Source organism: Saimiri boliviensis, chromosome 12 (genome assembly GCF_048565385.1).
Source record: "Saimiri boliviensis isolate mSaiBol1 chromosome 12, mSaiBol1.pri, whole genome shotgun sequence".
Taxonomy (NCBI): Eukaryota; Metazoa; Chordata; class Mammalia; order Primates; family Cebidae; genus Saimiri; species Saimiri boliviensis.
The window spans coordinates 103,375,420-103,402,959 of record NC_133460.1 but is presented as its reverse complement, the minus strand read 5'-3'; the positions used below and the strand labels follow the sequence as shown (position 1 = coordinate 103,402,959).

At 46.4% G+C, this 27,540-nt stretch overlaps 3 protein-coding genes across 3 annotated transcripts in view; 2 read left to right on the top strand and 1 right to left on the bottom strand.

Moving 5' to 3' along the window:
* EIF3A (eukaryotic translation initiation factor 3 subunit A) overlaps positions 1 to 15,865 on the top strand; it is a 57,951-nt gene extending 42,086 nt beyond the window's left edge. Inside the window, exons 18-22 of the mRNA XM_039465333.2 lie at positions 6,056 to 6,144; positions 7,362 to 8,050; positions 11,914 to 12,115; positions 13,165 to 13,355; positions 14,623 to 15,865. Of these exons, the coding sequence (XP_039321267.1) occupies positions 6,056 to 6,144; positions 7,362 to 8,050; positions 11,914 to 12,115; positions 13,165 to 13,355; positions 14,623 to 14,852 (1,401 nt within the window). The 3' untranslated portion in view covers positions 14,853 to 15,865. The remainder of the gene's footprint in view (positions 1 to 6,055; positions 6,145 to 7,361; positions 8,051 to 11,913; positions 12,116 to 13,164; positions 13,356 to 14,622) is intronic.
* A 2,499-nt stretch (positions 15,866 to 18,364) lies between these two features.
* Positions 18,365 to 21,089, bottom strand: NANOS1 (nanos C2HC-type zinc finger 1). The gene has a single exon (XM_039465335.2). It carries the CDS (start codon positions 20,999 to 21,001, stop codon positions 20,117 to 20,119), a length of 885 nt encoding a protein of 294 aa, XP_039321269.1. The 5' UTR covers positions 21,002 to 21,089; the 3' UTR covers positions 18,365 to 20,116.
* Positions 21,000 to 27,540, top strand: part of LOC141580523 (uncharacterized) — a 236,387-nt gene continuing 229,846 nt past the window's right edge. Inside the window, exons 1-3 of the mRNA XM_074381583.1 lie at positions 21,000 to 21,092; positions 21,212 to 21,455; positions 24,531 to 24,619. Of these exons, the coding sequence (XP_074237684.1) occupies positions 21,000 to 21,092; positions 21,212 to 21,455; positions 24,531 to 24,538 (345 nt within the window). The 3' untranslated portion in view covers positions 24,539 to 24,619. The remainder of the gene's footprint in view (positions 21,093 to 21,211; positions 21,456 to 24,530; positions 24,620 to 27,540) is intronic.

Sequence of the window (27,540 nt, the reverse complement as noted above, 5' to 3'; positions counted from 1 at the left end):
CTAGTTTTTGTGTTTTTAGTAGAGATGAGGTTTCACCACGTTGGCCAGGTTGGTCTCGAACTGTATTCTCCACTTCCTGGCTTCAAACAATTCTCCTACCTCAGCATCTGGAATAGCTGGGATTACAGGCAGCCGCTACCAAGCCCAGCTAATGTTTGTATTTTTAGTAGAGGTGGGGTTTCACCATGTTGGCCAGACTGGTCTTGAGCTCCTGACCTCAGGTGATCTGCCCACCTTGACCTCCCAAAGGGCTGGGATTACAGAGGTGTGAGTGAGCCACAGCGCCTGGCCAAAGAATACAATGTAACAGGATTCCTAGGTGATTCAAACTGAGCTCTAAATAATGATTTTTAATTGCACTCAGGTCCAAAATGAACCTGTGTGTCCTTCTCTGTCTTGTGCCTTTGGAATTCCCTCTCCTGATTCACCGATCAGGTGAATGGTACCTACTTAGTCACAGCTTTGAACCTACTCCTCCTGTTTTATTTTCCTAAGTTACTGTCTTAATTCAAATTTTTCTTGCCTGCAATACTTGTTGACCTACTTACTAGTCTAACTCATTATTTTCCTCCAGCTTCAGACCTTCCTCTACATTGTGGCCTGCTTGATTATTTATTTATTTATTTTTTAAATAATACAGCATGTTTGATCACTATGCCTGCTATTTGGGTTTCAGACCTTTCATTAGTTGTTAGTCATGACTGAGAACCAGAGGTTTTAAAACATGCCTTAGCAGTCTTTTATGTTGCTGTGGTTTTCATCAGTTTCATCTGACACTATTTTCTTAGTCACCTGCACACCAGTCATTGGAGAGCAAGTTTTTTGCTTTATTCTGTGTGTGGCATCTGTCTGCATGCTCTTTCTTTTGCTTGGGAGGTGCCCATTTTGCCCCTTAAAGTATTGGCTTGCTTGCTTTTTACTCAGAAAGCTCAAGAATGTCTTGCATGTCTTTTCTCTGCTCCTCTATTTTTGCCACGCTTGTATCAAATGCTTTTCTGTATGCCTAGACTTGATACTAGTTATCTGTGTAGTCTTCAGTTTATGTTACTCTTATTGCTAATTTGTAGTTTTAATTCCTTAGTATTCAGTAAATGTGGTTTGATTTACAGGCTTTTGGAATTTAAAAATACATTTTCCCTTGTGTTCTAAAATCATGATCGGATTTTAATGAATGTTCTTTTTCTGTTGGGCACTAAGTTTTGTCTGTGCATGAAATCAGAGCTGTTGTGTTTAAATTTGCTACGTCTTGTTAGTTTATGGGAACGTCTTCTGAGTAGCGTGAGGAGGCTTCCCTTCTGAGATTGGCTTTTGGTTTTTCTATTTTTTTTCTTTTTGAGACGGAGTCTCACTGTCGCCAGGCTGGAGTGCAGTGGTCTGATCTCGGCTCACTGCAGCCTCCGCCCTCAGGTTCAAGCAATTCTCCTGCCTCAGCCTCCCAAGTAGCTGGGGCATCCTTGGGAGGCATACACCACCACACCTAGCTAATTTTTGTATTTTTAGTAGAGACGGGGTTTCACCATGTTGGTCAGGACGTTCTCCATCTCCTGACCTTGTGATCCGCCTGCCTCGTCCTGAAGTGCTGGTATTACAGGCGTGAGCCACTGTGCCCCGCCCTGAGATTAGCTTTTGCTTTTAGTTTGCATTTGCAAATGTGTCCACCCTCTTGTAAATTTTCAACCTCTTATTTCTGTTGTATGCACCCCCTACACCTTCCCTTTTAATTGGGAGAGTTTAGTTTAATTTACTTGCATTTAACGTGGTAACTAGTATATTTGGTTTTATTCCTAACACTTGCTGTGGAGTTTTTTATTTGCTTCTGTGTCCCTGGCACCCCTTCCGTTTTCTTTAAGGGAAACTTGAAGAACTTTTCTACGTTAATTTTTTCTTCTTCTTCTTCTTCTTTTTTTTTTTTTTTTTTTGAGACAGAGTTTCGCTCTTGTTACCCAGGCTGGAGTGCAATGGCGCGATCTCGGCTCACCGCAGCCTCCGCCTCCTGGGTTCAGGCAATTCTTCTGCCTCAGCCTCCTGAGTAGCTGGGATTACAGGCACGAGCCACCATGCCCAGCTAATTTTTTGTATTTTTTTTAGTAGAGACGGGGTTTCACCATGTTGACCAGGATGGTCTCGATCTCTCGACCTCGTGATCCACCCGCCTCGGCCTCCCAAAGTGCTGGGATTACAGGCTTGAGCCACCGCGCCCAGCCCTTATTAATTTTTTTTTTTTTTTTTTTAAGATGGGGTTTCACCATGTTGGTCAGGCTGGTCTCGAACTCCTGACCGCAGGTGATCCGCTCACCTCAGCCTCCCAAAGTGCTCGGATTACAGGCATGAGCCACTGTGCCCGGCTAATTTTTTCTTCTTGAGATGGAGTCTCACTCTTGCCCAGGCTGGAGTGCAGTGGTGCAATGTCAGCTCACTGCAACCCCTGCCCTCCAGGTTCCAGCAATTCTGCCCTGGCCTCCTGAGTAGCTGGGATGACAGGCGTCTGCCACCATACCCAGATTATTTTGTGTGTTTTTAGTAGAGATGGGGTTTCTCCATGTTGGTCAGGTTGGTCTCAAACTCCCAACCTCGGGTAATTCACCTGCCTTAGCCTCCCAAAGTGCTGGGATTACAAGTGTGAGACACCACACCTGGCCTCTATGTTCATTTTTATTTTCTGTATTCTGTTAGCTATTACCATTTTTTCTTTTTCTTTTTTCTTTTTTTTGACAGTTTTGCTCTTTTTGCCTGGGCTGGAGTGCCATGGCGCGATCTCAGTTCACTGCAACTTGCGCTTCCTGGGTTCAAGTGATTTTCCTGCCTCAGCGCCCTGAGTAGCTGGGATTACAGGCGTGTGCCACCATGCCTAGCTAATTTTGTATTTTTGGTAAAGACAGGTTTCACCATGTAAAGCTGGTCTTGAACTCCTGACCTCAGGTGATCCGCCTGCCTCAGCCTCCCAAAGTGTTGGGATTACAGGTGTGAATCACTGTGCCGGCCACCATTAATTTTTTCCTATGTTTTTAAAAAAACTTCCACAGTGTAAATCAAACTTCCTTTTGCCTCTTTAGAACAAAGAAGATCATGAGCATACCTTGACTTACGCTTTATTGCAGTGAACTGGATATTTTTGCTTATCATTACACGTTATCTTGACTCTTAGTACTCACTTAACAGTTGCTTTAAATTTTATGTCTATATGAGCAAACATACTTAGTTTCAAGTATGTTTGTATTGCATGTTTCCCCCTTTCTGAGTACTTACTGGTTTCTTTGATAAATTTTTTTCAGCGTGTCTGTGTATGTCTCAGAAGTTTTTTTCTCTCACCATTGAACAATGAATGGTTCATTGTTTGACCGGTTCAAAAATCATCTTCTCAGAAATTTATAGACCTTTGCTTCTTTTTTTTAGTACACAGTGTTACAGAAGGGAGGATTTTTGATACTAGCCTTGGTCTTACTACTTAGGTAGATACTGTTTTATTCCTTGGAAACAGAATTTTTCTCTATTCTCCTGCTAAAGGAAGTTAAAAAGTGTTGCTGGCCGGGCGCGGTGGCTCAAGCCTGTAATCCCAGCACTTTGGGAGGCCGAGGCGGGTGGATCACGAGGTCAAGAGATCGAGACCATCCTGGTCAACATGGTGAAACCCCGTCTCTACTAATGGTGCAAAAAATTAGCTGAGCATGGTGGCGCGTGCCTGTAATCCCAGCTACTCCGGAGGCTGAGGCAGGAGAATTGCCTGAACCCAGGAGGCGGAGGTTGCGGTGAGCCGAGATCGCGCCATTGCACTCCAGCCTGGGTAACAAGAGCGAAACTCCGTCTCAAAAAAAAAAAAAAAAAAAAAAAAAAAAAGTGTTGCTGAGAATGTGTTTAGAAACCTGAGTGTATGGCCATCTTTGTTTCTTTTTGGTCTTTTGCCCTTTTGGTCTAAGGAGTCAGTCTTAGGGCAGACAAAATCTTCATAATTTAAGGAAACTTTTTTTTTTTTCTCTGTTCTTGCTGTTTCAGAGTCCTCTTTTTTTTTTTTTTTTTTTTTTTGAGACGGGCGTTTCACCATGTTGGCCAGGCTGATCTCGAACTCCTGACCTCAAGTGACCCACCCACCTCGGCCTCCCAAAGTGCTGGGATTATAGGCGTGAGCCACAGCACCCGGCCTCTAGTTGTTATTAGAGAGTTTCATTGTCAACACATTTTATCAAAAATTCAAATAAAGGGCCAGGCATGGTGGCTTATGCATATAATCTTAGCACTTTGGGAAGCCCAGGCACGTGGATCAGTTGAGGTCAGGAGTTCGAAACCAGCCTGGCCAACATTTTGAAACGAAACCCCATCTCTACTGAAAACACAAAAATTATCTGAGCGTGGTGGCAGGCGCCTGTAGTCCCAGCTATTTGGGAGGCTGAGGCTCAAGAATCTCTCGAACCTGAAAAGCAGAGGCTGCAGTTAGCTAAGATCATGCCACTACACTCCAGCTTGAGCAACAGAGCGAGATTCTACCTCACACAAACAAAAAGTTCAAGTAAAGGTTCTCTTATTTACAAATTAGCTTATTCTTAGCTTTGTAGATTTTTATTTTTTAACTTTTTTGAGATGCAGTCTTGCTCTCTTGTGCAGGCTGGAGTGCGGTGGCACGAGGTCAGCTAAGTATAACCTTCACTGCCCAGGTTCAAGCGATTTGCTGCCTTAGCCTTCCAAATAGTTGGGATTATAGGTGCCTGCCACTACGTCTGGCTAATTTTTTGTATTTTTAGTAGAGACAGAGTTTCACCATGTTGGCCAGGCTGGTCTCAAACTCCTGGCCTCAAGTGATCACCCTCACTGGCCTCTCAAAGTGCTGGGATTACAGTCGTGAACTACTGTGCCCAGCCAGCTTTGTAGATACTTACTTTAATCTTCCCACCCTATTATCAGATCTCTTAAAATATCTTCCAGAGTTCTCACTTGTTTGATTATGGCTTTAGGTTACATTTGTAAGACCAGTCACACTGTATCAGAGATATTTATGATTAAATAATATATGCATCGTCCCCTGGAAAGGCTGTACCAGATTTGCTTTTCACAGTTCTTAATGTCATCAAAATACTTGGAATAGAGAAGTGCTGTCAATTTAACCACCCCCATTAGACATTAATTAAAATGTCTCCACCTTTCTTTGAAACGGCACTGTGATGTCCATTTCAGGGCACTTGACTTTCTTTTTTTTTTTTTTTTTTTGTTTGAGACGGAGTTTCGCTCTTGTTACCCAGGCTGGAGTGCAATGGCGCGATCTCGGCTTACCGCAACCTCCGCCTCCTGGGTTCAGGCAATTCTCCTGCCTCAGCCTCCTGAGTAGCTGGGATTACAGGCACGCGCCATCACGCCCAGCTAATTTTTTGTATTTTTAGTAGAGACGGGGTTTCACCATGTTGACCAGGATGGTCTCGATCTCTTGACCTCGTGATCCACCCGCCTTGGCCTCCCAAAGTGCTGGGATTACATGCTTGAGCCACCACGCCCGGCCGCACTTGACTTTCTTTACATCTGTAGAGGTGTGTGTTCCCAGGTTGCTTTCTGGCAGTGTTAAATCGGTTTGTAAGGCCACTCACAATAAATGAGACTGCCAATTTCACTGTGGTGTCAGTCTGATCTCAGATTAAAAAATAAATAAGTCGGCGTGGTGGCTTACACCTGTAATCCCTGCACTTTGGGAAGCCAAGGCAGGCAGATCACCTGAGGTAAGGAGTTCGAGACCAGCCTGACTAACATGGTGAAACTCCGACAAAAATTAGCCGGGCGTGGTGGCATGTGCCTGTAATCCCAGCTGCTCAGGAGGCTGAGGCAGGAGAATTGCTTGAACCCGGGAGGCGGAGGTTGCAGTGAGCCGAGATCACACTGCTGCACTCCAGCCTGGTGCCTGGCGACAGAGCGTGACTCTGTCTCAAAAAAAAAAAAAAAAACAACAAAAAAACAATTGCTTATTTAAGGGCTTCATATTATTTAATAGGAGTATAACAAATATTTGAATGGTAATATCAGTAGTTGTAATAGTAAACTGTTAGCAATGTAATGCCTCTTTTTCACTTTGTCAATGGAGGACTCTCGTTGGGGAGATAGAGATTCAGAAGGCACTTGGAGAAAAGGACCTGAAGCAGATTCTGAATGGAGAAGAGGCCCACCAGAGAAGTAAGTAGAGTTGAGGAAAATAGTGCTGCTCCAGTTCCTGCTAATATCTTACTCGTTTTAAGATTTGGTTGATTTTGTGGGGCAGGGGATTGGAGGGAGAAGGAAATACATGAAGAATCGTGTGGATGTCTGATTTTATGTGGGTTCCTTTTTTTTTTTTTTTTTTTTTTTTTTTTTTAGGGGGGTGGTCTGCCACCTAGGCTGGGGGGTAATGGCATGATCTGAGCTTACTGCAACCTCTGCCTCCTGGGTTCAAGTGATTCTTGTGCCTCAGCCTCTTAAATAGCTGGGATTACAGGTGTGTGCCACCACACCTGGCATATTTTTGAATTTTTTAGTAGAGATGGGGTTTTGCCATGTTGCCCAGCCTGGTTTTGACCTTAAGTGATCTGCCTGTCTCAGCCTCCCAAGTTGCTGGAATTATAGGCATGAGCTACTGCGCTTGGCCTGTTTTTTGTTTTTGTTTTGAGATGGCGTCTCACTTTGGAGCGCAGTGGCGTGATCCCTGCTCGCTATAGCCTCGACTTCCCTGGGCTTAGGTGATCCTTCTGCCTCAGCCTCCTGAGTACCTGGGACCACAGATGTGTTCCACCATGCCTGGTTAATTTTTTGTTTCTTTGTATTTGAGACAGAATCTTGCTCTGTCACCCAGGCTGGAGTGCAGTGGCCTGATCTTGGCTCACTGCAGCCTGTGCTTCCTAGGTTCAAGCAATTTTCATGGCTCCCTAGTCGCTGGGATTACAGACGTGTACTGCCACACCCAGCTAATTTTTGTATTTTTAGTAGAGATGAGGTTTCACCATGTTGGCCAGGCTGGTCTTGAACTCCTGACTCAAGTGATCCGCCCGTCTTGGCCTCCTGAAGTGCTGGGATTGGGTTTTGTCATGTTTCCCAGGATAGTGTCAAACTTCTAGGCTTAAGCAGTCCTTCCGCCTCGGCCTTCCAAAGTGCTGGGATTACAGGTGTGAGCCACTGTGCCAAGCTCCGTGTCTTAATTGTAGTAGAAATGGAGTTTTGCCATCTTGGCCAGGGTGGTCTTGAACTCCTGACCTCAAGTGATTTGCCTGCCTTCACCTCCCAAAGTGCTAGGATTAAAGGCATGAGCCACTGTACCCGGTCCATACTGAAGTTTTAAAAAAGCATGTGAAAGTAAAATCCTCAAAGGATCATACGTTTTTTTATTTTAGAGGTTTCTAATTGTTTTTGTTGCCGTGTAGGGAGTGGAGACGTGGGGAAGGGCGAGATGAGGACAGGTCTCATAGAAGAGATGAAGAGCGGCCCCGGCGTCTGGGGGATGATGAAGATAGAGAGTCCTCTCTTAGACCAGACGATGACCGGGTTCCCCGGCGTGGCATGGATGATGACAGAGGCCCTAGACGTGGTCCTGATGAAGATCGATTCTCTCGTCGTGGGGCAGATGATGACCGGCCTTCCTGGCGTAACACAGATGATGACAGGCCTCCTAGACGAATTGTTGATGAAGATAGGGGAAGCTGGCGTCATGTGGATGATGACAGACCACCTAGACGAGGACTGGATGAGGACAGAGGAAGCTGGCGAACAGCTGATGAGGACAGAGGACCAAGACGTGGGATGGATGACGACCGGGGGCCAAGGCGAGGAGGTGCTGAGGATGAGCGATCATCCTGGCGTAATGCTGATGATGACCGGGGTCCCAGGCGAGGGTTGGATGATGACCGGGGTCCCAGGCGAGCGTTGGATGATGATCGAGGACCTTGGAGGAATGCAGATGATGATAGAGTTTCCAGGCGTGGTGCAGATGATGACAGGGGCCCTTGGCGAAACATGGATGATGATCGGCTCTCAAGACGTGCTGATGACGATCGGTTTTCCAGACGGGGTGATGACTCAAGACCTGGTCCTTGGAGACCATTAGTCAAGCCAGGTAAAATTCTATTTTCTTGAATATGCTTAAGTTCACCTGTAAAAGTGAAATTCAGATGGATAAATGGCAGGGCTGTATTTTTACTTTCTAGATAAACTGTTCTTTTATCTTTCCTTGAGTATCATTACAAGACTTACCTGTCAAACATTTGCCTGCAGAATACCACCATCCAAAACAGATCAACAACCCAACTCTTCTCTCCATTTTAGTGGTGTGCTCTTTTCCTTCTGCTTCGTTGACAACTTCTTTGAAGGCTCTTCCTGTACTAATCCCTTCAGTATTGGTGTGTTTTTCAGGTTTTATTGAGAACCAGCCTCCTTTTAAAAATAAGTAACTGAAACCAAAATGTACTTGATACATTTGTTTCTGCCAACCATGAGATTATGCATGGAGGAACTCATTTTACTTTTTTTTGAGACAGAGTCTTGCTTTGTTGCACAGGCTGGAGTGCAGTGGCACAATCATGGCTCACTGTAACCTTGACCTCCCAGGCCCTAGGGAGCCTCCCACCTCAGCCTCCTGAGTAGCTAGGACTACAGGCGTATGCCACCATACCCTGCTAATATTTTATTTTTATTTTTTGGAGAGACGGGGTTTCACTATGTTGCCCAGGATGGTCTCAAACTCCTGGGCTCACTACTGCCTCTCCCTCCCAAAGTCAAGTGCTGGGATTACAGGTATGTGGCACTGCACCCAGCCTCATGTTCTTTCTTAGCTCTGGGCCTGCTTGTTGTTTCACACTTTATTATTCATGAGCAGTTGTATGCATGTTTGTGATATGCGTCTATTACTGTTGTCTTTCTTTTTTAAGACGGAGTCTTGCTCTGTTTCCCAGGCTGGAGTGCAGTGGTGCAATCCCAGCTCACTGCAACCTCTGCCTCCTGGATTCAAGCGATTCTCCTGCCTCGGCCTCCCAAGTAGCTGGGACTACAGGTGCACACCACCACACATGACTAATTTTTTTGTATTTTTAATAGAGATGGGGTTTTGCCATGTTGGCCAGGCTGCTCTTGAACTCCTGACCTCAAGTGATCCACCTGCCTTGCCCTCCCAAATTGCTGGGATTGCAGGCATGAGCCACTGCTCCCAGCCAGTTTTCTCTAGGTGATTTCTGTGTACTGCATGCAGGTGACAGCTGCTTACTGCATACAGCACACCTCCAGCTGGTAGTCTTACTGAATGTCAAGCGCAGGCTGTCCAAAACTGGATTCATCACCAACACAAACACATGCATTTGTTCACGCCCATCCACCCCTCTGATTCTCATCAGGGGCATCACTGCCCACCTAACTGTCTGAGCTAGGAATCTGGGAGTTGTTTTGTCTTTGTTTCATCCTTTATGTTAAATCTTTACTTTTATTTTTTTGTTTTTTTTTTTGAGGTACTTTTGTGTAAAAGTTAAATCTTTATATAGTTCATTTCTGCTTTTTTGATGTTCCTGAAATCCACCCTCTTCTCCATTCTCACTGCTTGTACTTGAGCCTGGGTCATCATCATTTTCCTTACTCTCTGACTGGTTTTTGCTGGCTCTCTGACTCTCAGTTTTAATTTTGTGGGTGGGGGAAATGACAAGAACAGTTGTTCTACGTGTTCATCTAAGTCAGCTGCTTCCTTGCTTTCCCTAGTTTCTGTTGCCTACTTCGTCTCTTCTAGTCTCACCTCATTCCACTGTTAGCTGTTAACTTGTGTAAGCCACTTAGTTTTTCTTGCCTTATGTTAAATTGGGTAACAATATAGCAGATTCTTATTAATTTGCTAATTATATTTTATAAAGTCACCATGAATACTGAACTCCTGTTCGTAGGGGAAATAGAAGGTTAGGATCTTGTGAGCCTCTAGTCATGATACTTTTGTCAGCCATCAGTCCATAAAATGTCTTTTATGTGTTTGTGTTTAAAGACCCTTTATTTCTGACATGTAGTTGATTTACTAACATTGAATTAATGGTCCACAGCATTATAACTCATTCATGAACAAAGCTTATCGAATGCCTGTATTTTCTCCTTAAGGCATATCATAGCCACCTTGTGCTTGGAGTCACCAAACAGCATTTGTTTTTTCTTTTTTGAGGCAGGGTCTTGCTCTGTCGCCCAGGCTGGAGTGCAGTGACATAATCTCAGATCACCACAACCTCTGCCTCCTGGGCTCAAGAGATGCTACCATCTCAGCCTCCTCAGTAGCAGAGTATAGGTACATACCACCAAGCCGAGCTAATTTTTATAGTTTTGTAGAGATGTGGTTTTGCCATGTTGCTCAGGCTGGTCTTGAACTCCCGGGCTTGAGGGATCCACCTTCCTCGACCGCCTGGCCACTAGACAGCATTTTAGCACTACACTTGGAAGCCATTTTAAACAGTGAAGTCACCAGCAAATTTCTCTCTCTCTGTAATCTATATAAAATGTTCCTAGATTCATATATTCGATGGATAAGTATGAGACATTGTACAGGGTTAAAAGATTTATCCATGATTAATGACTAGATAATGGTGGGTTGGTAAATGGTGGATGATGGGCATATAAAAAGAAAGATTCTCTTTTGGATATGAAGGCCTTGAAAATGTTGCAGGGTATAATAAATACCACAAAATTGGGACTCAGAGAAAACTCTTGAAGTTTTCTGTTTTTTTTTTTTTTTTGAGACGGAGTTTCGCTCTTGTTACCCAGGCTGGAGTACAGTGGCGTGATCTCGGCTCACCGCAACCTCCACCTCCTGGGTTCAGGCAATTCTCCTGCCTCAGCCTCCTGAGTAGCTGGGATTACAGGCATGCACCACCATGCCCAGCTAATTTTTTGTATTTTTAGTAGAGACAGGGTTTTACCATGTTGACCAGGATGGTCTCGATCTCTTGACTTCATGATCCACCTGCCTCAGCCTCCCAAAGTGCTGGGATTACAGGCTTGAGCCACCGCGCCTGGCAAAGTTTTCTGTTTAAATGAGTGATCTGTTTAACATCAGAACAGATACTATACTGAAATCTGTATGCAACAGGAAAAATTATGACATTTTCAATGATGATTTTGTTTATGGAACATTCAACCCAGATCATTTAAGTTTTTTGTTTTTTTTTTTTCCTTCTGTTTTTTTGAGACAGAGTCTCACTCTGTCGCTCAGGCTGGAGTGCAGTGGTATGATGTTGGCTCACTGCAACTTCTGCCTTCCAGGTTCAAGCGATTCTCCTGCCTCTGCCTCCCAAATCAAATAACTGGGACTGTAGGTGTGCCACCACACCTGGCTAATTGTTGCATTTTTAGTAGGGACAGGGTTTCACCATGTTGGCCAGGCTGATCTCCAATTCCTGGCCTTAAGTGATCCACCTGGCTCACCCTCCCAAAGTGCTGGGATTACAGGTGTGAGCCACCATGCCTGGCCCATTTTTAAGTTTTCTTATAGGTATGAGGTATTTTTTTTTTTGAGATGGAGTTCTGCTCTTGTTGCCTAGGCTGGAGTGCAGTGGCGCTATCTTAGCTCACTGCAACCTCTGTCTCCCGGATTCACGAGATTCTCTTGCCTCAGCCTGCCAAGTAGCTAGGATTATAGGCATACGCCACCACACCTGGCTGTTTTTTTTTTTTTTTTTTAAATAATTTTAGTAGAGATGGACTTTCTCCATGTTGGTCAGGCTGGTCTTGAACTCCTGACCTCAGGTGATCTGCCCGCCTTGGCCTCCCAAAGTGCTGGGATTATAGGCATGAACTGCTGCACCCAGAAAATACTGTTAATAATGTCTGTGCAGTGATGTATACAGCTTTAGTGTTTTTTTATCATTGTCTTAAATTATAGAATGATGATGAATCATGATTGCCAATCTGTGTCTTTTTAAAAAAAAATTTTTAAATATTTTGCTTTTTCAAAAAAAAAAATAGGTGGATGGAGAGAGAAAGAAAAAGCCAGAGAGGAGAGCTGGGGTCCTCCTCGAGAATCAAGACCATCCGAAGAACGTGAATGGGACAGAGAAAAAGAAAGGGATAGAGATAATCAAGACCGAGAGGAGAATGACAAGGACCCTGAGAGAGAAAGGGACAGAGAGAGAGATGTGGATCGCGAGGATCGCTTCAGAAGACCTCGGTGCGATTTTCTAATCAAATCATTTGTATGGGCCGGGTGCAGCAGCTCACGCTTGTAATTCCAGCACTTTGGGAGGCTGAGGCGGGTAGATCACCTGAGGTCAGGAGTTCGAGAGCAGCCTGGCCATCATGGTGAAACCCCGTCTCTATTAAAAATACAAAAATTAGCTGGGTGTGGTGGTGGAGCACCTGTTATGCCAGGTACTTGGGAGGCTGAGGCTGGAGAATCACTTGAACCCAGAAAGCAGAGGTTGCTGGGTGACAAGAGCGAAACTCTGTCCCAAAAAAAAAAAAAAATTTTTTTTTTAAGAGCTGCGGTCGGGATTGTTTTAGACACTGGCTTGTGTGTTCCAAACTATTTTTGAGAAATGACATTCCTCATTATCTATCCCCTAGCCTCCCCCTGCCCCCATCTCTTAGAATCATAATGAAGGTTTTATAAATGTTTTAGAGGTTATCTAATTGAACATTCCCTCTTAAATTTAGCAAGTGGAGGCCCAAACTTTGTGGCTTTCTATAGGCTGTGTGACTGTTGGGTAACGGAACCAGTATCGCGGTCTTTGCCAGTGGTTTAGGGCAGTCAGTTTTCTTGCCCTTAAAAGACCAAAAGCCCCTTGATTTTATTAGTAGTAGAAGTTCTAGCTTGCTCCCTCTGCCAAAGTGGCCTCACTGTAGATCAGCAGTATTCAGTGCAATTTTCTGCATGGAAGAAAATGTTCTGTGTACTGGCCAGTATGGTAGTCACCAGTCACATTTGGCTGCTAAGCACTTAGACTATATGGTTGGTGCTCCTGAGGAAATATCCCCATTTTACAATAGATAAATTTAAGCAGCCACATACAGGTAATGGCTACCAAGTGAGATGGCACAGATCTGGGTGTTCTCTTTCGACTCCCATGTCCCAGCTATCAGGTGAGGTCAGGTTATAAGTTTAAACTGTCCTTGTTATATTTGTAAATTCGGAGCACCAGCTTGGACAGGATGTACTTGTAATTATCCATTTGGTCTAACACTATGAAGAACCTGACTTGTCATTTTAAATTGCTACAGGGATGAAGGTGGCTGGAGAAGAGGACCAGCTGAGGAATCTTCAAGCTGGAGAGACTCAAGTCGCCGGGATGATAGGGATAGGGATGATCGTCGCCGGGAGAGAGATGACCGGCGTGATCTAAGAGAAAGACGAGATCTAAGAGACGACAGGGACCGAAGAGGCCCTCCGCTCAGATCGGAACGTGAAGAAGGTACAGAGGTTACATACAACTGAAGTGTTGGAGAACCGTCCTTTCTTGTGGCGGGGGAGTGGGGATTTGAACTATTTAATTATACCACAAATTTGAATGAATGCCAACAATAAGAGAGTTGGTGTTTATTCCATTTGGAATTCATGATTTTCATGCAGTTACTCAGTGGCCATGTTGTGAGGTGCACTTATCTCTAAATTCAAGGCACAGTAGTAGACTCAATTGGATAGTAGGTGATAAATACTGATAAAATTTACTTAATAAAAATGAAAAAATTTATTATTTAAAAGTAATTTCCTGACAGATTAAGCCCAAAGTAGAAACATTTTTTCTCTTAAAATTTAACAGTTGGAAGTTCATTTTTTTTAAAAATATATGTATTTTTTATTTTTAAAATACTCATTTTTCTGCTGTTTTTTAAGAAATTACTTTTCTATGTCTTGTCATACTATTGTGAGATAATTTTTCTGTCATACCCATAACTTTAAAAACTTCTATATTTTGTGTGGCTAATTTGTTGTTAAAATTCTTCATGAGCCAAAAATCCTTTCAGTTTTAATTTTTTTTATTTTTTAGAGACAGGGTTTCACCATATTGGTCAGGCTGGTCTCAAACTCCGAACCTCAGGTGATCCACCTGCCTTGGCCTCCTAAAGTGCTGGGATTACAGGTGTGAGCCACCGCACTCGGCCCTTAAAATTTTTATTTGGCCAGATTTTTGCTACCTTGTCTTATGGGTTTATGCCAATTAAAGTTCTTCCTAGGCCAGTGGCTTCTGCTGGTTTTCAAATTTGCAGTTTTATCTGTATGTTAAAGATTTTGTCAGAGGCTGGGTGCAGTGGCTAACACCTGTATTCCCAGCACTTTGGGAAGCTGAGGCAGGTGGATCACTTGAGGTCGGGAGTTAGAGACCAGCCTGACCAACATGGAGAAACCTCATCTCTACTAAAAATACAAAAATGAGCCTGGTGTGGTGGTACATGCCTGTAATCCCAGCTATTCGGGAGACTAAGGCAGGAGAATTGGTTAAACCAGGGAGGCAGAGGTTGTGGTGAGCTGAGATCTCACCATTGCACTCCAGCCTGGGCAACAAGAGCAGAACTGCATCTCAAAAAATATAAAAAGATCTTGTCAGAAATCATAAAAGCTTTAATTATGATTTTGTATTGTTAATCTTTAGGAATTTTGAGTAATTTGAGACATTCTTCTTGTTAATTTGAGCAAATAGAATATAGTACTTAGTTTTTTTTTTTAATTAAACTTTTTAGTAAGTTCTTGGAGACGTGCCGATGACAGGAAGGATGACAGGGCAGAAGAGCGGGACCCTCCTCGTCGAGTTCCTCCCCCAGCTCTTTCAAGAGACCGAGAAAGAGACCGAGACCGAGAAAGAGAAGGTGAAAAAGAGAAGGCCTCGTGGAGAGCTGAGAAAGATAGGGAATCTCTTCGTCGTACTAAAAATGAGACTGATGAAGATGGATGGACCACAGTACGACGTTAAGTCTCAAGATAATGGATTTAAACTGGTGTCTTAAATAGGTTTGATCACATTCAAGGATTATTATACTTGTGCTTCAACCAATCTAAATTGGATTCTTTAATGTTGTTTCACCATAACACAAAAAGCATGAACTTGTATTAATCCTATATAATAGATTGATCATGCACCATATCCACAGGAGGTTGGAAAAACCATGCCATTTTCTGGAATTTAGGGGGTGTTGCATTATTTCATCAATCATTTGTTGACAAGAAACCTAAAAAATAAATTTAAAATGTGAACCTTCAGGTATTAACACCCTTATCTTGATATAGAACTGATCTTTTTTTAAAATTTTATTTTGAAGTATATTAATTTGGAATGAAGTAAGATTCTGTTAAAGAAAACATATTTGAAGACCCTTTAAAGCAGTGAATCCGAAACAATTTTCACACCTTTTCATGTGGTTGAAATGTACCTCTTTTAGATACTTTGAGGTATTTACCACAAACTAAATTGGAATGTTTTTAGATTCACTTTAAGTAAACATTACAAACATTGGATACAGTGTGGTTTTCTTTAGATTTTACTTGAGAGGAGGTGAGTATAAAGCAATTTGCAGTTACTGTTGTAATGAAAAGAATACTGCCCAAGTGTGAATCCAAACAGTACAGCTTTTAAATTTTAAAGCATTTGGTAAACTGTCGCTAAGTTTTTTTTTTTTTTTTTTTTTCTGTTGCCAATAGCAAACTGCTTTTCCATTAATGGAGAATTCATGCCTTTCAAGCATTTTAAATATGACAATATTTATAAATGTATGGTTTGGAGGAATCGTTTAAATTCTCTTTCCTAATTTTCTTTCTCTTCAAGATAGATTCTTTCAACAAGTAATTTGTAGTAATGACTGTGTTGACTTCAATTTTGGAGTGTAGTAGCTATGTTTAAAGATTAACTCTTTGGTCTCATTGAAGCCAACACAGAACTTGCTGCTGTGTTTTTTTCTTCAGTGATAAATAAAATACTTACAGAATTTGTTTTAGTGTTGATTTGTGGTTATAGTTAGTATTTTGTTTATATTAGTAAGTTTGCATATTCAGTTGAGTTTTTTACTTGAATTTTTATCAGTGCCATTAAATGTCTGTTTAGTATCAACAAAAATGAACCTAAATATAACAAAGCCTATGTGGCTAGGCTTTCTCCCCTAAAATGTCTTCCTTTGTTAATGCAGGAATTCCTTAGTTTCCTTGTAAGGCTGTCCTCTTGAGTTTGTGTGTGCATGTGTGTGTTTGAAGTACCACCATGGGTTTTCACCTGAAATGAGAAAAATCATAGTTAATTTGAGAATGTTACAAATTCATCATGGCTGTAGGCACTTACTGTTTCTGTTACTGAGTAGTAGTGAGAATTCCTATTGGTACAGCTGTAGGGCCAGAAGAGGGAGTATTAATACTTTTTTACTTAACCAGATGCAGCCTTTTCTGTTTGATGTTACCAATTATAGAAATCATTTTAAACACTTTTCTTACTATCTGGCACTTCAAATAAGTAGAAGTCTTAAAAGGTGTTTTGTGGGGAGAAGGACTTTTCTTTCATAACAAGAGAATTTCAGATCAGTGATTATAAGTGGGGCAGTAACCTGCTAAGAGTTTGCTTCCTAGAGAGTAGATCTGTACATGTGAAATCACAGGTAAGCCCCAATTATTTATTTAATCAGATTTGTTCAGATGAGTTACAGCTGCCTACATCAGTGTTAGATTTTGAGGCTAGTCAGCAAACCCATCCTTTCTGCTCAGTTTCCTGTACTGTTTTCCCAAGTTCTTTGTCCTGGGACTCAGAACCCAAGTGCAAGAGGAGGGCAGAAGAGTCCGATGCTGTTACCTTGCAATCCTACTCTTGGCTCCAGGCTGTACAACCCTGTCTACTCCCTAGTATTTACCAACAGGTGTTAAAGGGAAGCTGAACAACCGGCCTACTCACCGACCTGCTAGGTGGTCTTCCATGTTCCCGGTGGCTTCTGCAGTTTTCATTGAGAGTAACATTACTGTTAATACAGATGGATCCAATGGCCGAGACATCATGGGTCCAAAAAAGACTCTGCATCTCATTAGTTGTCCATAGTGGCTACCAGGAGGTGGTTGGCATCTATAATGTGTGGGATGGGATGTTTTTATGTCAAGAACTACCTGTGTGTGTGTTTTTTTTTTAACCAAAGACACTGACCATAGATTGATTTATACTTTTATAAGTCTAACTGAAATATATGGGGTACTGTCAAAGGACTGTTCTTGAGTGGCTATGATTAGAAAATCAGGACTAACAAACTTTTCTTTGTCTGGAAGCATATATATTTGTGATATAATTTTAATATGTATAATTTTAGTTTAATAAATCAAATCTATGACAAAAGTTGTTCTCATCAAAGCTAATAATTCTGCAACTTCCAAAAAGGACTTTGTTGGAAAATTAAAATACAAAGATAAATAAAAGCCACTAGAAATTTTTGAGTCTGTACAGAAAAGAACAGGTTAAGACAATCTGTACCTCTATAGTTGAAGAAGCCCTTTTGAGTATTCCCTGTATTTTGCTACTTAGCCAAGCATGCAGCATGTTAAGATAATTGTCATAATTACTTTGCATATTTCTTAAACTTTGAGAAATGAGGTTTCTCAAAATGTAATTTTGCAAAATGTTTAAAGTCTCACATTGAGTTCCAAGGATTTTAAATGAATGTGTTTACATGTACTTTTCATAAGAACCCTAGAAAATTAACTATAGTAATATTTGGTGTTTTAACTTCAGTATTGTCAGCTGGAAAACCTAGGCATATTTGCACAGGGGCTGAAAATGGTTTGTTTTTTTCTTTTTTTGAGACAGTCTCACTCTGTTGCCCAGGCTGGAGTGCAGTGGTGCAATTTGGGCTTACTGCAACCTCTGCTTCCTGGGTTCAAGCAATTCTACTGTCTCAGCCTCCCAAGTAGCTGGGATTACAGGCACCTGCCACCACGTCCAGCTAATTTTTGTATTTTTAGTAGAGACGGGGTTTCCCCATATTGGCCTCAAACTCCTGACCTCATGTGATCCGCCTGCCTCAGCGTCCCAAAGTGCTAGGATTACAGGTGTGAGCTACCATGCCCGGTCTGAAAATGGGGTACTTAAAAAATACATGAATAGTGGCTGCCTGACTAGTTAACAGAGGGTCTTCTGGATACCTTTCCTAATACTATCCTGCCCTCAGGAAACTCCAGCTCAACATGTTCTTAGTTCTGGTAAAACAGTAGTGGTGTCAGAATGTGAAATGTGTATCTCGTCACAGTGACTCCCATATATTGAGGCTATGTCAAAGCCTCACATCTATAATTTGACTCTTAAAAATACAAAGTAGCTTAGTTGATCTTGCCACCTGGCTAGCCCTTTCGGCCTAGAGTAATGTACTGATCCATTTATAGTGGTCCTTTTGGAAAGGCAGAACCGGAGCAGTGGGAGAGGTAAGAGGATTCGTGTTGACCATAGAAACTTCATCCAGAAAGCAAAGCTCATTTAAATCGGTGTATTTTCTAGCAAAAGGACGATTACAGTTTCATTAAGCTACTTAATTCAGGCCCAGTCAGATCTGCAGTTCTCTAGTCTGGGAAGACTAGCAAGGTTGGATTTTTTTCTTTCCTGGCTAAGAAACTGCTTTTCTCCTACCTGCCCCGGGGTTCTTGATAGGCACCTTTGACCAAAAAGACAGCTATCCAGTATTTTCCCCACCCTCTAAACACACCTTCAAATGAAGGTTCCTGATTGAGCCAATTTGCTGTGGAGGAAGTTAGCTGTGGAATGTGAAAGCAGTCTAATTGTCTAGCTAAATCCTGCTGGGAGCCTAATACATGTATACTAAATCTCATGCTGGTATCTTCAGATAGTGATGCATTTCAGGTGAGTTCATCTTAATTCACTTATTTTTGTCTTGATTGGCAGCCACACTGGCTGCATTCCACAGTGTGGCATTCAGTATGGTGGATTTAAAAGTGAGGGTGGGAGGGTAAAGTAGGGGTTAGGAACTTCTGCCTAAGGATCAGGTTTAGTCTTGCTTATGGGTAACCGGTGGGGTTCCAGAAATCGACGTGGGTCTTCCAGTAGGAATGGTAACGTGAAGGACCCCCAACAATTGCTTTAATTAGTGCTTATTCTAGTTTGAGCACTGCCTGTATTCTTAAGGTCGAACCTTCTCGAATACGAGTTGATACACGAACAAGTCGGAGCTAGAGATCCATCTTCTATTTGAGAGGCAACAGCTGGAATGGGCTTTCCTCCACCATTTAGGAACCCTGAAATTCAGCAGTCTAGGGTGAATTAATACTGCTGTCTTGCCTTCCTCCCTTTGATCGTAATATAAACGTTTTTCAAGAACTAGAAGTGAGTGCGTAGAGAAAAGGCCAAGTAGGAAAGTTACAGGTGAGATTAATAAATTCATACTGTTACTGTATAAATACACAAGTTTTTTAAACAGCACCATTTCCAAGTTATACACAATATGATTATGACTTGGCACAACTTTTAAAGGTGGAAAAGACTAGTTGCTAGTTCAGTAATAAAAGATCCGGTACATAAAAGGATAAGGAGCTGTATTCTACCTGCTACAGACTGCATCTTACACCTCCAGCTAGGACAGAAACAAGCCACAAGGAGGGAATACCCGCCCAAATTAATACTGGAAAGTTTACAAAACCTTCACTTCTCATAAGGGTGATGCTACCAGGGGCTTGCTTTACCTGGAATTAGAGTAACTGATTTTTAAGGACAACTAAGAGTATTACTCGCTTCAAACAATAAAATAGTCATTTTGCCGACATTTCATAAAATCGCCATTTTTAAGCTCAGTTCAGAGGCTTTTAAAAAAATACTCTAGACCTAGTAAAGTGCCTCCATTCATAAAATGAAACATCCAATATTAGATTGAGACAATTTCATACTGACGCGCATCTAAAATAGGTCGACGTATACAGTAAATAAACAGCGCCTCTACGTTGCCATATTTCAGTTAGTGGAATACACACCCAGCCTTCGCCGTTCTGGATGTGCAAACTAGAAACTGAAGACAAACGGGGATTTCAGCGTCCAGTCCCAACCGCTCGGCAGGAAAGTACTCTACACGGTCGCTGCTTTTGAAAAACCAGGACGACGTCCCAAGTCGAGCCGACCGCTGAGCCACACGCCTCCCCACAGCAGTGGCGAGATGCTGCGCAGACCCAGCGGTGCAAGGGGCGGCTGCGGCGACCCTGGGGAGCCGAGAGCCAGGGTCCTCAGCGCAGCTTCTTGCCGGGCGGGCAGTCCCTGACGCTGCGGGGCGGCGGGCGGGCGGGCGGCGGCGGCACTTTGGAGAGGGGGCAGTACTTGATGGTGTGCGCGTTGTCGCCGCTGGCGCCGCACAGGGGACACGTGTAGCGGCGCAGCACAGGGCACAGCACTCGCCCGTCGGGGCCCTTGAGGATGTGGGTGGTGTAGAGCGCCATCGCCTCCTTGTTGTTCCGGCAGAACACGCACACCTGCAGCTCGGGCTTCAGCAGCCGGGAGGCCCCCGCCCCGGAGGCCGCGTGCAGCCTGGGCTCTGCCGCCCACGCCGGGGCCCGCTCTTCGCGCGGAGTCGCCTCGCCGGTGGTGGCGGTGGCGGTGGCGGTGGCGGTGGCGGGCGCACAGCCCAGCAGCACGGCGGCAGCGCGACCGGCGAACGGGCTCAGCTCCGCGAAGCGCTCCTCCAGCAGCCCGGCCTCGGCGGGGCCCGTGCACAGCTCCAGTGCGCGCAGCTCCAGCGCGCCCCCCAGGTAGCGGGCCCGGGACCCCGGCTCGTCGCTGTCGTCGTCGTCGTCTTCGTCGTAGTCGGGCGGCCCCAGCGCTGGCCCTAGCGCCCCGGGCCCGGCTCCCCCGTGTGGGGAGCAGCAGGACGAGTAGGAGGAGGAGGGCGGGGAGCTGCCGCCGCCGTTCCCACCGCGGGCGCAGCCGAAGCGCGGCTCGCCGTCCACCGCCTTGGTGATGAGCGTGGCGAGCCCCAGGTAGTCGTTCCAGGAGCTGAAGGGCTGCGGGTGCGCCGGGCCCGGGGCGCTCACGTAGCGGGCGCTGGGCACGAGCGCCATGGGCGGGGGGGCGCGGCCGCGGCGGGGCGAGCGGGGCGCCCAGGGGAAAGCCTCCATGGGCGGGCTGCGGGCTGCGCGCCGCCTCCCCGCCGCCGGCGCGGGCCGGACGGAACGGACGCGCCGAGCCTGCCCGCCGGCCTGCCGCGGGGTGGGGCCGCCGCGCCGCCTTTTATCCGGCCCGCTCCTCCCCGCCCCCCGGCCTCGCCGCCGCGGCCCTGCCCCCTGCGCTCCCCCGCCCCGGCCGCCTCGCCCGCGCCCCGGACGGAGGCGGAGCGGAGGCGGGCCGGCTGTGAGCGCGCTCCGCTGCGGCCGGCGCGGCTCCCGCGCCCCGCGCGCTGCGCCAGCCTCGCCAGCTGCCGGGCGGCCTTCATTCCGGGAGGGGGCGGGCGAGGCGACGCCTCGGGCCGCGGCGCTCATTGGCTGCGGACCATAGACCCGGCGCCTCGGGCGCCGCTCCGGATGCTGATTGGTGGGGACCGGGGAGGGGGCGTGCTCTTCGCGCCCCTGGGAGGTAAGGGGAAAGTAGGGGAGAGGGGGGCCGGGGAGGGGTGGCTGCTGGGGCCAGCTTCGTCTGAGAGCCAGGCCTGGGTCTCCTCGGCCTGGTAGTGAGGCCCACCGAGGACGGGGTCAGGGTGGCCACAGGTTCACGCCCCCACCTCCCAGCCTTTAATGACCCCAGGCCCGCATCCTGAGAATTCCCGCTGTCCACCCACTTCTCACCAACATCAGCCAGAAAAGCTGGACGCGATGGAAGGATGCAGCTTTCCCATCACAGCCCGCCCAACCAGCCAGTGGCTTCCGTTTGCACCGCGCGTTGGAACGCTTTCCCCTGTGCGAAATCCACACAAACCCTGAGGTTCGGGGAGGCTGTGGTTCCTGCCGCGGTAAGAGCGGAGGGACGCAGGACTTTTCCCAGCAGCCTTCCTCCCAGCAGGTGCTCAGGAACCTCAGCTAATGGGTCGGCGCAACACGGTGACTTAGGTCGGGGTTGGGGCTGGGCCAGAAAATCTCGTGGCTGGAGAGCCTACGACAGTGATTGGTGTGTGTGTGTGTGTGCCCCGTTGCCCCAGAGGCCTGAGTGAAAATGTGGGTTGTATGTGCAGTTTGAAAAAACGTGTATTCAATGTTATATTTTGTTTCCTTCCTTTCTTTTTCTCTCTTTCTTTTTTCTTCTTGCCTTTTTTTTTTTTTTTTTTTTTTTTGAGACAGTCTCACTATGTTGCCTAGGCTGGTCTTGAACACCTGGCCTCAAACTATATTCCTGCCTTGGCCTCCCAAAGTGCTGGGATTACAGACATGAGCCACCACACCTGGCCTCAACGTTATAATTAAACACTTTCAAATTAATAAAACATGTTGTGTAAAAGCCATGGAGAGTAAGAGCCAGAAGATGAGTTTTGATTAGGAAGATGACAGGTGGTCTTACCCTTTCCAGCTTTTTAAAATATTGAAAGTAGGAAAGGCTTTAGATGTTGAGGGCTCTCCTAGGATGAAACTAGGAACTGGGATCAGGAAAATGCCTTCCCTGGCAGGTGGGCTGTGGCAGGGTGGGCTGCATGGGGCGAGTGGGGGTTTCCTTCCCCGTTCTGGACCATGCAGTGGCTGTGGAAACAGTGAGCCCTCACTAGGCCTGAGGCCACACTCACATGTCTTGGCTGTGCCCAGCACGTTTAGAATGGTCCAGCAGGTGATGCCCAGAACATGGTGCTGACATTGGTTAATATTAGAATGAATGAGTGAGGGAATCAGAATGTCAGCATGGGAAGGGATCTTTGGGATTATTCTGTTATATCTTTTCTTGCCTTTTTGTTTTTTTAATAGACGGACTCACTATGTTGCCCAGTCTGGTCTTGAACTCCTGGCCTCCTGCCTTGGCCTCCCAAAGTGCTGGGATTACTAATATGAGCCACTGTACCTAACCTGAAGTCCAGTCCTTACAGATGAAGAAAATGAGGCCTAGAGAGTAGGACTTTTTTTTTTTTTTTTTTAAATGAGACAGAGTCTCACCCTGTCGCCCAAGCTGGAGTGCAATGGCATGATCTCAGCTCACTGCAACCTCCGACTCCTGGTTCATGTGATTCTCCTGCCTCAGCCTCCTGAGTAGCTGGGACTACAGGCGTGTACCACCATGCCTAGCTAATTTTTGTATTTTTAGTAGAGATGGGGTTTCGCCATGTTGATCGGGCTGGTTTTGAACTCCTGAGCTCAGGTGATTCTCCCACCTCAGCCTCCCAAAGTACTGGGATTACAGGTGTGAGCCACTGCACCCGGCTGAGTAGGACTTCCTTAAGGCCACAGTGATGATATGACAGAATTAAGGCTCAGGTCCTGTTACTGTTAGTTGGGTGGCCTTCCCACCACACCACAGACTGGGAAGGTCTCTCAGACAATGAGTCTGTGCATGTCTCAGCAGACCTCTAAGGCAGAACACAGGGGAAGCCGGAAAGAAGTGAAGTGAGGTGGGGCGACGTGGCCTTGCCCTCAAAGAGCAATCCAGGGCTCTGGCTGGCAGGTGTGGGAAAGGACTCAAAGCAGTGAAGTGAGGCCTGTTTTGGCCGCCTCTCTGGGTTAGGGGTTAAAGAGCCACGTTTCAGCCTCTTCCTCTTAGTCCCTAATGGTTGATGTAAGTCATGAAACCAGGCAGCAATATTCAGCACTTGCCAACCCAGCTCCTTTTCCAAGTTTGTGTTGGCATGCAAGGTAGAAAATCATTCCTTTATTTCCTCCCCCTCTCCACCAAAAATAAATAAAAGAGCCTCCGTGCCGCAGGGCTCCTGCAGAAGCCTGGTAGGTTTACTGACCCTGAACTCCGAGCCCTTACCATGAGAACGCCAGCCCTCAGAGTGATATGAAGATTATTATTCTATGAATGGAAAATTCCACTGGGTTCACACAGCCCTCCAGCCTGCATACTTTCAAGGTATGCAGACTTTTCAAGCTCTGAAGACTGGGAGCCACAGTTCTGAGAATAACTTCGGTAGGGAAAGTTTTAAACTGCCAGCTGCTATGTCTGACTCCTCTTGGTCAGGCCACAGAGATGATGGCACAGAAGCAGAGAGCTTCTTCCCTCTCCACGTGGTTTTCAGCCCTTGTGGTTGTATGGGGAGAATGAAAGCTTTTAAGGGAATATGAATAGGAGCAAACACCTTAGCTGGGACCTGCAGCCTGGGTGTGTGGGAAGTGGAGATGAGACAGAGATGCCCCAGGAGGAAGTGGAAGATTGAACGTGGCTTGGGGTCTGCCACGTGCTGTTTCCCCAGGCTGCTCCCCTTGACTGCCATACGAGGTAAGCAGATATTTGACCCAGAAGGGAAGTCAGGAAGTGGAGGTCAAGTGTGTGAAGGCTTTTGTCCTGGAGCACACGCTGGGCCTTGGTACTCTGGGAGCCTTTGCTGTCAGTGACCATAGAAAGGCCAGTGTGGGCACCCGGCCCAGCTCTGGGTTAAATAAACACCGACTTTTGTCACCCAGCAACAGGCCTCAGCCTGGCTGTGAGCTCTCCAGCTCTTTGAGGTGCTGGGACTGATTCCAGAGATGTTCTTAGCGCCTCTGATGAAGTCTTGACTGCTTTTTGCTCACTTTGCAGGAGTCTGAAATGAAACAGACACAAACAGCCAGTCTGTGAAAGTTTCTTCAAGGTATACCTTCAGGTATCCGGCAGAGGCGGGAAGGCAGGTGGGCGTGGGCCACACCTCAGAAGTTAGAGGGTGCTATTTGGTTTCTTTTGGGGCCTGCCTGGTATTTGCCGAGGGCTCTGGCAGGGCAGGGCAGGGCGGTGGGTTCTGTGCTTCCACCTCCCCGCATGGCCCCCAGCCCGGCCATTTCCTTTGCTGGCAGCAGAACTGAACCCTGTGAGGCAGCACACAGACCTCAGGCTCCTGAGGTTCTTCAGAAACATGAGGTCAGGCCTGGGGAATGAGGCAGCTTGGCCAGGGTCCAGGTGGCTGCAGAGATGCTGTTTGTCAGGCTCTGGGTTCCTGCTGACCCCCTGCCAGGCCTTTACCAGGGACGGAAAGCGCTTTGGCTCCCTCAGCCGTGGGCCCGGAGGCGGGTGAGGCGCATTTGGGCACAAGGGGCTCTCTCCTGGCTGACTTTGTCCACATTAGGGCTCTGTCAAGCTTAGAGGGTCCTGGGATGGGGCTCCTGCCCTTCAGGAGCTTGGGCTTGGAGTCTGCTGTTGTGGGGAAGCCATATGGTGAGGTGGGGAGAGCTTACTGAGCTCTGGGGCTGTGGTTGCACCCTGGTCCTGGTGCAAAGTCACCTGTAGCTGTGGACAAGCGACTTAACCTCTCTGGGCCCCGGCTCCTTATGGTCAGCGAAGGGTTCCTGCCAAGTAAAATGGCAGCCGCTCCCCCTCCTTGCTGACTTACTTTGTTTTGATTCCCTCCCTCGGCCTCAGGGCTTAACTGTGACAGGTTTAAGCCATGAAGAAACATCCCAATTCCCCTGGTCACCGCTGGGTAAGAGGAGGGCTGGTGACCAATTCTGGCCCTGGAGGTCTCAGCAGACGTCTGCTGTCTGCTGGGAGGATTCTGGGAAGGGGCTTGTACCCTTATTTAAAAAGGGGAAAGAAATTGAGCACCAGGACCCTCATCTTCTTCAGCTCAGGCTGTAGAGCTGAGGTCACAAGGCTTAAGGACACAAAGCTGGCACGAAGTGATGGCTTACCAGAAAAGTTAAAACAGAAAACAAACCTTGGTGATATTTTTGTTAATGACTTGGTGACTTGTTATATGAGATAATAAATATCTTTATTGTTTCAGCCACTTCAAGTATGTATGTATGTATGTAAGTATTTGAGACAGTGTCTCGCTCTGTCATCCAGGCTGGAGTGCAGTGGCGTGCTCTCGGCTCACTGCAATCTTCAGCTCCCAGGTTCAAGCGATTCTGGTTCTTCAGTCTCCTGAGTGACTGGGATTACAGGCATGCGCCACCACACCCAGCTAACTTTTGTATTTTTAGTAGAGACAGGGTTTCACCATGTTGGCCAGGTTGGTCTTGAACTCTTGACCTCAGGTGCTCCACCTGCCTCAGCCTCCCAAAGTGCTGGAATTACAGACGTGAGCCATGGCGCCCGGCCCAGGTATCCTTTCATACTTGCAGTTGACTTCATTCTTAATCAAGCTTGTCCAACCCGTGGTCCAGGACAGCTTTGAATGTGGCCAAACACGAATTTGTAAACTTTCTTAAAACATTATGAGATTATGTACAGACCTTTTTTTTTTTAGCTCTTCAGTTGTCATTAGTGTTAGTGTATTTTATATGTGGTCCAAGACAATTCTTCCATCGTGGCTCAGGGAAGCCAAAAGCTTGGATACCCCTGATCTAAATGAGACATGTAATAATAATATGAAAAAATGCATTTGGTTATCCTGTCGAAAACGTAGACTACCATATTCTGGGCAGGTGGAGGTGACAACCATGTCAGAATCCTGTGTGTGTGGACAGGGCTGGAAGGCCATGGGGAGAATGGAAACAGGTGCCTGTGGAGTCGTCTCACACCCCCTGCCTTGGGCTAAAGTCTCCCAGCTGGTAATAATCCCACCGCCATCAGCACCAGGTGCTTCACATCCCTATCCCACGTGCCCCTACCCCATACCCTGCCCCGAAAGGCAGGTACTCTGGTGACCTCCTGTTGGAGACAGGGCAAGGCTCCGAGTGAAGCCCAAGGCTCAGAAGCTCAGCAGCAGCAGCCGGGCTGAGGTCTGCACCCATGTTTCTCTCTCCGAAGCTGGGTTTGTGCCTCTTTGGTTGCACCCGGTCATTCTTGGGGCTTCTGGGGTCCAGATGTGGGGGAGGCTGGCCAGCAACAGACAGCAGCAGGGGCAGGAGAGGACACATTCCAGTTCGTGTCGGCAGTGTCCCCTGAACAAAACCAACCCCATTTAAAAGCAGTCTGGGTGTTTCTATTTATCCAGTAGTGGGTACTTTGGTAAAGTGAGTAATCCTTTCTCTCTGCAGCACTCGCCCTCCTCCCTGCCATGTGGTTTTCTTTTAGAAATCTGGAGTGTCCCAATTTTGTTTAAAGCAGGAGCTGCCTGGAGGCTGACAGGCGGAAGGGCAGATGTCCCTGGGCTGATGATGCTGATAATAGCAGTAACAGTAGCTCACAGGTGCTGAGCCCTCACCGCGCACTAAGCGTTCACTCATATCCTTTCTGAAATCCTCCCAGCAGGCCTACAATGATAAGCGTTTCACAAAAGGGAAAATGAGGTTTTGGGAGGCTAAAAGCCTGCCCAGCAGCTCACAGCTAGCTGGTGGGTGGCATTTCTTCACGGCCCCGCACTGTTAACCCTCACTCCTCCTTCATCAGCCCCTGGCCGGTGGATACTCATTCATTTGGAATTCACTAAGTCTGGCCTCCCCGCCTCCTCCTGAGCTTCCCTAAATGGGACCATCAGCCTTCTCTCACCCATCGCCAATCCCTGCTGTCTTCAGGGAGAGGGGAGTAAAAAGCTGAGAGGAGGGAGGTAAAAAGCTGTAAGATCGAGATTGTTCTCCAGTGGGTCTGAGGGCTCTAGGCAGAGGGAGGGGAAGTGGAGAGATGAGGGCAGTGGAAGGTATAGGACCAGACTGCCAAGCAGGGAGTGCTGTGT

Coding starts and splice junctions, on each gene's coding strand:
- NANOS1 (XM_039465335.2), bottom strand. CDS start 21,001: ATGGAGGCTTTCCCCTGGGCGCCCCGCTCGCCCCGCCGCGGCCGCGCC.